Source organism: Camarhynchus parvulus, chromosome 13 (genome assembly GCF_901933205.1).
Source record: "Camarhynchus parvulus chromosome 13, STF_HiC, whole genome shotgun sequence".
In the NCBI taxonomy this organism is placed as follows: Eukaryota; Metazoa; Chordata; class Aves; order Passeriformes; family Thraupidae; genus Camarhynchus; species Camarhynchus parvulus.
In genome coordinates, this window is record NC_044583.1 from 12,157,276 (window position 1) to 12,167,610 (window position 10,335).

General features: G+C 50.9%; 1 protein-coding gene across 1 annotated transcript; it reads right to left on the minus strand.

Annotated features, from left to right (window-relative positions):
• Positions 1-4,079: 4,079 nt before the first annotated feature.
• On the minus strand, positions 4,080-9,016 carry ATOX1 (antioxidant 1 copper chaperone). The gene is made up of 4 exons (XM_030957377.1): positions 8,801-9,016; positions 7,367-7,442; positions 5,932-6,088; positions 4,080-4,287 (listed from the first exon to the last, which is right to left on the minus strand). Exons 1-3 carry the CDS (start codon positions 8,804-8,806, stop codon positions 5,955-5,957), a joined length of 216 nt encoding a protein of 71 aa, XP_030813237.1. The 5' UTR covers positions 8,807-9,016; the 3' UTR covers positions 4,080-4,287; positions 5,932-5,954.
• Between the last annotated feature and the right edge of the window lie 1,319 nt (positions 9,017-10,335).

The window sequence follows — 10,335 nt, forward strand, 5'->3', positions numbered from 1 at the left end:
CTGTGGGGGAGCTGCTCACTTACCAGAGCTGGCTCCCACCCCTTCCCTGCCTCTGCCCCGATGTGCCACTGCCTGCAGCAGCTGTGGGGCTGTGAACCTCGGCTCTCCAGAGCCCGATAAATTAAACCTTAGTCCAAAAGGGGCTTGGGCTGTCTTTTGCAAACAGAGGCTGCACAAAAGCTGCCTTTCTCCCTCTCGTTTGACTTTGTTTTCTCTCCCTCCCCATCTGCTTTTAGCCAAATGGTTGAATAGCTTCAGTATATACTGTGGGAGCCCAAAGCCAAGGGCTGGAACATGGGGAAGGATGCAGAACAGCAGTGCCCTGTGGCTGCTGCCTTCCGGAGGGGCTGGGAACTGTTTGCTACCCTTGCTCTGTAACCCAGCCTCCATCACCTTACTGAACCCTTGGAGAAAGCAGCTCCAAAAGAAAATATTTGTGCTCTGGCAAGCACACGTGTGCACATTTCCTGCTCTTGAAGTCCTTAATTAAGCCTGTTTTTTGTTTGTTTGATTTGTTTGGTGTTTTTTTTTTTCTATTTATGCTGCCACAGTCTTGGAGGGGGAGTCTGTCAGAACCCTGTGTGTTTTCCTGTTTTGGAGGGGGAGTCTGTCAGGTCCCTGTGTGTTTTGCTGCTTTGGAAGCTGCAATGTGGAAAGCTGCCTGTGATAATCACTCGGGGAATCTGCATGTATCAACAGGGGAGCTGGGAACCAGCCAGGCCTTTGATGTTGCTCTGTGTGTCAGTGCTGCATTGGGACAGTTCCGCAAATCAGCCAGCACAGAGGGGCCTCAGCCCAGTTGAGGCAGATTGGGTCTTTGCAGACCTTATTGAAAAGATTCAAGACCAGCACATTTAGCTCAGAGAGACCACCAAGCTTTTTCCAGCCAGTTTGGAGTCCTCCTGAGGGACACATCATTTGCAGAGATGTTTGACCGCTTCAGGTGATGCTTTTGACTTCGAACACCCAGCCCAGGGCAGCCCCCAGGTCCAGCTGCACAGCTTTAGCTCAAAGAGCAGCTGCTCAGGGCAGTGTTGCTGATGCTGACCCCGAAAGTGTGGGGCTATGATCCTGCCACCAGCCCATCACTCATGGTGCTCATCACCCCCCAGCTCTGCCACTGGGCTGGGAACAGGCAGGCAAGCGAAGGTGGAAGCCTGGGCTGGGCTGTTTCTCACAGCAAACATTTAAAAGCACAGTAAGACTAGAAAATCCCCATCTTTTGGTAATAAATCCCCCATGGAACCATGTAACACGTGTGTCAACACCCAGACAGCCACGCCTGTGAAATTCCCGAGATTGTTGCAAACTGAACCCTTCTCTCCCACCCTAAAATTTCACAGCAATTTACATCTCCAAGCCACCAGGAATCACCGTTTGCAGGCACTGAGGGAGATCTCCTGTCCTTTGCCTGCTTTCTGCAGCCCGTGGTGCTATTTTGGAAATTCTCTCATTTACTGGGTGGTTCGACTGAGTACAACTGCTCCTTTGGCTAAAATCATCCCCTGCCTGTCATCAGGTAATTAGAAAGTGCCCAAAAGCCAGTGGTGCTTAAGGCAGCCCTGAGATAACCACGGCTTTTCTTTTGTGGATAAAGGACTGGGCTTTGGAGGCTGTAGACTTTTCCACCTAAATTAGATTATTGTTTAAAATGTGGGGGCAGGTAACACTGGGTGAAAAATGACACCCAGAAGCACAGCAGCAATGCTGCAAACACACAGAGATGGGTGAGAAAAGCAAATGCTGTCTGCTGGAAACACTGTGGAGGGGGGTCAGGGGGAAAGATCATTTTGAGGCAGGGGAAACAAAAGAACTTTTAGAGCTAGTCCCTCAGGGTTTGCCCAGTTCTTACTGGTGCTGCAGCTAGAGGCAGTTTGTGGATTCTCACAGTTCAGCTGGAGCTGCGCTGAGACCCTTCTGAAGAAACCAGAAGTGAAGAAATTAAACCAAAAGAAAAAAGAGACTAGCAGTGAAGTCTCCCTGCAGCTGGGATGCCACATTCATGGATGGCAATGAACCATGGACCTGACCAGCTGCTCATCCTGCTGACACATCACTCTTCCAGCAGGTCACTGGGATGTCCTGCACATCCAGTCTGGGTGTCTGTGGTATAGGAAAGCTCCTTTTCCAAGTGCCACCCTTTCCTGTTTGCATTGCAAACTGAGCATTTCCTTGTCTGAAAACAGCCTCACAGCCCCAGTGTCTGGCATATTGTTTCCTGTGGAAAATACTGTGATGATGTTATCCTTGTGGGCTTGTCAGGGTCCCTCTCCATGAGATGCAGTCAAGTTCAGGCTAACATGAGAAATGAAAATGTTGCAGTTGGAACAAGAAAACTCTGCTTAGGTAGTGACTCTCCTTTTAGTCTGTGAAGTTGTTTTTTCTCCCAAAGCTTTGCCATAAACCTCTCAGGCAGCCACCCTGCAGGCCTGCAGCTCTGTTCAGTCTCAACCATCCCAGCTGTATTCAGCCCAAATTTTGCCCACATTTCAAAGTGAGGACTGTCACAGGATGTCATTACTCAACAGGCCAGAGCTTAAAGCAGAGTCTGCCCTCTGGCCATACTGAACAATGGAGGGGAGAGCTGGGAGACTGCAGCCCTGCAGATGGGTGCTGGAGCTTCAGGTATCTGCATGAACCTCCTGGCTGGCTGTGGGTAGAAACCTTTCCTTGTCTGCCTCAGAGATAACAGGCTTTACCCAAAGCAGAGCAAGGAGGAGGGAGCAGAGCACCCAGGGCAGCAGCATAAGCTGCTCCCCACACACCAAGGATGAGCAGCCTGGTTTCAGTGAGACAGAGCGGGAGCTGTCCTGTGCGGGCACCACACTACCCCTGCCCCCTGCCAGCCTGGCAGACAGTGAGTGCCACCAGGATTGTGGCCCCAAGGCCACTGTGCCATCCAGCTCCTCACCAGGTGCCAGAACACGTCCTTCCCCAGCCACCAGAGCTGAGCCACTGGCACTGGCCAAGCCTGGGAGGAAGATGAGAGCAATAAATAATAACTGAGCTTGGCAAACACCAGCTCGGGGCAGCAAGGGCAGTCTAGGGAAAGGGATTCACTCACTCCCCAGGACCCTGAGGGGATCACACAGGGCATCTGAGTGCATGAACACGAAGCAGAAATAAGTCCTGGTTCTGGGTCCTGGCTCTGGCAACTTCCTGCCCAACTGGAGACTTTAAGGCAAGAAAATAAAGCAATGATGTTACACTTGTAGCCTTTAGCTTCCCTTAATTTAACCAGTAATAAAAAGTGTCTGCAACACGTTCCTTGAAGTGCCTCTCTGGCCCCCTGCAAGTCCATCTACAGCAATTAATCATGCTTGGATCAAAGGTAAAGAAGGACTTTGAAGCAGTAAACTACTCTAAGAAAGAATAAATTGCAATTACGTCAAAACTAATCTAAATTAGTTGCAAAAAATCTCTGAAATGCAGAGTAACCTTTTCCTCCAAACTTTAGTCTCTTTTCCTTTCTGTAGAACAAGCCCTGTGTCACTGGTAGGTGTGGGAGACATCCCCCATGTGAAACCAGACAGCAGACTGGGACACACACATGCAATCCCTCACTGGGCTGAAAACCTGAATTAAATGAAAGCAGCAGTACAGTCCAGAAGGCTGGTCACTGGGCCAGGAAATGAGACCTTGGATATGCCCACACCCTAATCCTTCCTCCATCCCTTCTGTGTTTCTCATCAGCCCAGGCATTCTCTTTTGCACACTTGTGTCTCAAGGCCACCTTGAGCTCAAAAGGACACTTGGTTATCCCTGACTTACAGGGGCTGCAGAAGTCCCTTCTTCCCAGCACTTGCATCCCAAATGGAAAGTTTGTTTGTTTGTTCTGTGACAGAAAAGCAACTTCCAAGATGCAGATTCCCTGAATCTAAGTGACATTCAAGCATAGTTCTCTTGAGATATGTCCCTCAGGCAGAGGTTGCAGTCAGCTTCTAAGGATAGCTGCAATTTCCTGGGAGACCTGTCTTGCATGGAGAGGGGAGTTTTCCATCCCTAAAAGCTGCCTCTTTCACAGAGAACCACTGAAAGCAGTACAAAGACACACAGGACACACAGACACACACTGAATGTTAAAAGCAGTGCCTTGATTTACTGTGGGACTAGAAACACCACACAACCTCCTCCCCCAGACCTCTCCACTTCTGGAGCACAAGGCCCAGCTGTCTCCTCCTGCCAGCCCTCTGCTTTCTGACATCTGGCAAAGGTCAAATGACACAGCAAGCTGGGACACATGCAGACTGTTAAGCCATCTTTTTTGCTGAAGTCATGATTGAGTTCCTGCAAAATAAATACATAAATAAATAAATGGACAAATGAAGGGGAAAGAGCAGCAAGGCCCAGAGCAGATAATGTTATACAGAGATGCCCTCTGCCGGTTATGCAGGAAGAGGGTCAAAGGAAATCTATCCAGCTGAGCCAAGGATTTGCAACTTCCCTCCCTCCTTTTACAGATGGGCCCCTAAAAATATTCCCTATGTGCTGAGAAAAATTTAAATTTAGTGGATTTTCAGCCTGACTGCTGAAGAGATCTTGCAAGGGCAGTCCAGCCTCCCACTCTCCTTTGTTTTGGGTTTTAAGATCCTTGGATAAGTCAAAGAGCTTCAGTTAAAATGCAACAGGAAAACAAAGGCATCCAGAGAAGTGTTCTGCCACACTGGCCAGCTGAAAGAAATGGGAAAACTGGGCCAGGAAAAGAGACACACCCCCCTTATTTGAGATTGACTTTGCTGTAATAGTTAAATTCTGCAGACACATAGGCCACAAGTCCCTGCAAGCTGTAACAGCCCTTACAGTCAATACTAGGAAACTGAAATACACTGAAAACTATTTGAGGCACTGATCAATTCAGATCAGCCTCCCTCTGTTAAGTGGGGTTATTTGATTACAGCTATGATTTTAAACAATATCTAAGAAGCACAGGGAGCTTGCTCAAATGATACAAACTGCACATTTTAAATCTGTTGTCAGCCTATTAAGCAATGCAGATCCATTGCACACACCACTATCAGCTCAGCTCTTTCTTGTGTCAATTTAATTCCTGCTGGTATAAATCCCTGATTTAATTTACTGACTGGGAATTAAATCAGCATGAACTGGTTTCAGTGCATCTGTGCTGGGCATTTGTGATGATCCAACTAGACCATTAAAAAAAAAGTCACTGGATCAGAAAGCTGCACTGACAGAAACAAATTCTTAGGAGATGCCATGTAATAATTTCGCACACTAAAGAACGATACATGCAGTGAGTGGGCAGCCCTCTCCCATTTTATTCTTTTCACTGAAATTGAACCTTGTCTGCCAATATATTTTACAGTCAGCAGAGTTTTGTACATGTCTTCATAATGCTGAAATTCTGGGAAAATTGACAGGCTGCAGCCATCAGGTTGTCATTGGAGTAGACAGTTGGCCAGGGAATGTGTGTACTGGGAGCTATTCTGAAAACCAACATTTTACATCCAGAAGAGTACCAGGGAGCTGCTGGTTTTCCATCCTTAAGTGTAGTGGAGGATTAAAAGCCTTATCAGGAGAATCAGCTGTTGGAGGTCCTTGTGCTAAGCCACAGCATCTCACACCCAAAGGGCTTTTTGTGTCTCATCACCCTCCCACCACTCTCTCTGGCCAGCTGTTAAATGTGTTTGGGATTTGTTTTCATGCACAATATGCTCTGGCAAACTCTGGGTTCATCTGGGAATGGCACAGAGGCTGTGTTCTACCTCTCCAGCCAAGGCTGGGATCCCACAGGCTGTGCAGAATAGCTAAGGGGTCCCTGTGTGTGCTCCAGCTGCTTACATGAGGGGTTTGCTGAAGCTGAACCTGCAGATCTTTTTAAATTTGTGCTTTCCAGGAAGATCCCTGTTTTACTGGGAGATCTGGAAAAAGCTCAGATGTCTCTCTTCCACACTGGGTACAGCTGGTATATACCTAGCTCCTCACACCAGGCAAAGCTACTGTGCAGACTTCTCCCCAAGGTAGGAAGCATTCTTTCCAGTCTTCTTGAGGGTTTCCAAGAGCGTGTCAACGTTGTGCTCTGAGTCAATGTACACCTTCTTGTTGGGCAGGTCAATATCAAAGTTGACACCTACGAGGAAAAGCATTTTGCAGAGTTAGAAGCAGCCAAATGGTGCAAGCACAGGGGAAGCTCACCTTCACACATCTGTGCTCTCCAGGGCATCAGTCAAATGGACATTTATCTCCTGCCAGCACACTCTGATACCACCACCAGCCAGCAAAACCAACCTGCTGTCCTGCCAGCTGTGGTATGAAGGAAGTCAAATCTGCTCTAGCTCCACATCAAGTACCACAGTCTCTCAACTGCTTTAATCTGCTCACCCCACCTTGGATCAACACAGTCACTCATGTAGGAACCTGGGTAAGCTGAGCTCAAACCAACCACTAAAATTTCCATCCAGCTCAGTCTGTGCTCTGGTTTAGTGTGAATAGGGTTAGGAAAAGCTCAGGACAAGATGCCTAAACTGGCAGTACCACCTAACAGCTCGAAGTAAAAGGAGAGCAAAGACATTTTACCATGTGGATTTCCCAGTGCCTAATAAAGGTGAGCCACACTCATCCCAGTGAGAGGAACTGGACATGCAGTCTCTATCCAGTTATGTATTTTCACAAAACCTGTAGGTATGTATCAACTTTGAGAGCTATGCCTCATCATCACTGAGGCTGATACTGGCCAGCCTGTTAAAGAGTGATGGAGGTGCTGACAACCACACACAGAGAAAATGGAATTGTCACAGCCTGGTAATGGGGTCTGGAAGAAGTTGCAAGGCCTTTGCCTTGGTGGCTGGAAGCTGTTCTCCCTCAGAGGGGAGCACGTCCACACAACTGACGAGTGCAGGCCAGATCCTTCTCTCTTGGAAATGCCAGCAAACAGAAGACATGGGTTATAATTTTTATAATTTTCCAGGTGGTATTAAAAATAGGCTACACAGACAAGCACCAAAGGCTCTGCTCAGCAACTCTTCCCTGTGACTGCTGATGACACATCTGGGGAAGCACCACAGACACCTCAGGCCTTCTTGGAAACAGGGCCAGGCAGGACATTCACCTCCCTTCCCTCTGGCAGCCTGAGCAGGGGTCTGCCAGTGTCCTTCGCCAGGGCTCAGGGTGAGGCCCTGGTGACTCAGAGCCACTTGCAGCCATGGCAGCTCCTCCCTCCCTCAACACTTCTCCAAGGGTCACAGACCTGCAAACAACCAGTGACTTGTCACCAGCTAAGGAGCAGCCTCAGAGCAGAGCAAGGACAAGTTTCCAACTTTCAACTTTTACCTGCAGCATTATCCTTGAGGATGGAGGAGCCCAGGGCACTGCCCTGGAGCTGGCTGTCCCACAGCCAGCACTGACTCACCTCCCAGCCTGTGCAGGACACGGGTGACTGCATTGGAACAGCCCTCACAGGTCATGTCCACGAAGAATTCGTGTTTCTGGAGACAAAAGAGGCAGTCCAGGGGTCAGGGAGAGCCCAGCTGGAAATGCACCTTGAGCACTCCACACCTGCCTTTTTCCTAGAGGAGGTTCAAAGCCTCCAATGTCAAAAGGCCCATACACACACCACTAAGGGATCCTCAGCAAAATGGAGAACTCTTGGTACTCCTCCCTACAGTGTCCTTGTGCTGTCCCCCACAGCATAATCCTGAGGGTCCTTTGGAGATTGTGTGGCTACCTCAGAGTCAGCACACATGGCCATCTCCATGGCCTCTGCTGGACTTACTCAGCCTGTCCAGGGGACCCAAGGAGAAGCAAACCTCCTGCCTCCAGCTACTCGCTGTCCTGACTTAAATCTGTGAGGTTTTCAGTGCTTCCCCATCCTATTCTTCTTGCATCTACAGGGCTTCTGGTCCCCCACATAATAAAAATTAGAGCAAAACAGAAATTTAAGGGCCATTAGTGCTGTTTTTCCATCCCTCCACTCCACTGGGGCCCCAGCGGTATCTTCACTACTTGCGATCAACACTGGGTCAACAAAACACTGTTTGCCTGTAATCAACCATTGCCTTCAACCTTTGGCACCAGGTGGGTCCTAATTTCCTTCTCTTGCATGTGCTTTTTACTTTCCTTTAAAAAGAAAAGTAAAACTATTGTGCATTTGTTGCCTGCAACCTGTATTTCCTTCTATTCAGAACCACCCTGTGCCCCCTGCCACTGTGAAGCTAAAATAACCTCTTGGGATCCTCCAAAGATCCTCTTGGGATCTTTCACCCAGGAAGGAACTCTGGAGGTTCTCATTAGGGTTTTTCTGCAGTGTATTTACCATTTTCTTCGGTTTTATTTCCCAAAGGCCCTGGGTGCTTTGGGGAAGTGTGCAGGCAGGGTGGCCTGGGGTTTGGGGGAGTTCGGGACTGGGGGAGCCCTGGGAGACTGGGGGAGCCTTGGAGTTTGGGGGAGCTGCAGGATCTGGGGGACCTTGGGGGGCCTGGTGGAGCCTTGGGGTTTGGGGGAGCTGCAGGATCTGGGGTCCTTGGGGGGCTGGGGAAGCTCTGGAGGGCTGGGGAAGCTTTGGAGGGCTGGGAGAGCCCTGGGGAACTAGGGGAGCATCGAGGAGAGGGGGAACCTCGAGGACTGGGAGAGTCGGGGGCTTTGGGGGAGCCACAGAGGCTGGAGGAGCCCCGGGGGACTGGGGAGCGCGGGGGGCTGAAAGAGCCCCGGAGGTCCGGGGAACCTCGGGGACTGCGGGAGCACCGAGGGTCGGGGGAGCCCCGCGGCCGCTCCCGGCAGCGCCCTCCCTGCCCCGCCGCCCGCCACGTCCCCCGGCCCCGCAGCGGCCCCCGGGCCCCGCACCCACCGGCATGGCGGAGCCGATCCCGGATCCCGATCGCGGCTGCGGGCGCGGCGCGGAGGAAGGGGCGGGCCTGCCGCGGCCTCGGGAGGCGGGGATGCCGCGGAGGGCGAGGGAAGGAGCGGTGCCGAGCCTTGGGGTGGTGGCTGGGCCGTGTGGAGCTCCAACACGGGTGCTCTGCTCGCCTCCAGGCTAGGGATCAGCACGGACAAAGGGCTGCGGGAGGGCGGTGGGGAGAGCCATGAGGATGGGGCTGGGCTGCCAAAGAAAGCTCGTTCGTGTCCGGTTTTTGAGGTTTTGTGATCTATTGGTAGACTGGCTATTGAGGGCGGGAGGTTTGGGGAGACCCTCTAATGCAGAGCAGGTTGAGAAGAAGGGTCCTGGTCCCTGGTCTATTTTTTTTGTTTTTGGGGTTTTTTTGGTTTGTTTTTTTTTTTTTTAGTTTTTGGGTTTTAGGGTTTTTTTTTCCTTCCCTGGCTGTATGGTCCTTTGAAGGAAAAATAAGCCCCTTTCTAAAAAACTTGAGTCAAGGTGGAGAACCCGGGAACAGGGAAGCTGTAGAGGGGACAGAGCATCACACCAGGGCTGAGGAGAGCGGGCAGAGCTCTGTGTGTGTGACGCTTCCCCACCACGTGCTGGCTTTCAGTATCTTCCCCTTGAGAAGCCCAACCTGTAGCAGGGAATGTAACCAGCGTGTTTCTTGTTTTCTGCCTCACCAGCTGGGGGTCAGGGCATTTCTTTTGAGGTGCGCAGGATGCTGCTGTTGTACCGATGGTTTTATAAAAGGGGAATTCCCTGCCCCGCTATTGCTCTGCAGAGAGATGGCCAAGACCCCCCTGGCAGAGTTTATTCGGGGCAGGCTGTTGTGCCGGGTCACGTTAAACTTTGTAAAAGTCTGCAGTGCTGATTTATGAACTGGCAGATTGCAGCATGGCTTAGGCTAAAAATAGTCAGAGGTATTGGGGGAGGATATTAATGCCGAGGGTGGCCCCGTGCCAATCCTGTCTGTATCCCTTGCTGCCAGGCATGGCAGGGAGGGGTTTAGGCAGCGCTCAGGGATGTGGCGGTGGGCAGGAAGTCATTTTTATAGGTGAAATCCATCTCTGAGTGCTTCATGTCATAGATACGTGTGGGATGGGATGTGACACAAACAAATGGAAAGCTATGGCTGCCTGGAAGCTGCTTAGCTCTGGCTCACTGCCTGCTCCCATTCCCTCCTGCTCGCCGGGGTCCCTGGACCAGTGCCTGCTGGTGAGCAAAAGGATCTGAGAACTTCCAGGCCTTTCTCCTCCTTTGTAGGTGTGTTAGAAAACGCTCCCGCTTGCATTGGCTTTCCTCTGGGGCAAACGATGCTTGAGTCTGCTTTGTTCAGAAGCTGTGAGGGAAAAGCAGCAGCTGGATGAGCCTCCCGGGATGGCCAGGGGTCAGTGACCACCGGTGACCACCACCTTTGGCTTGGCGTGAGCGGCTGGGCTGGGTGTGATGGAGGTGCCTTGAGGTGAGCAGCTCCTTTCGCCCACCCGCACTGGGGGTTTCTCTCA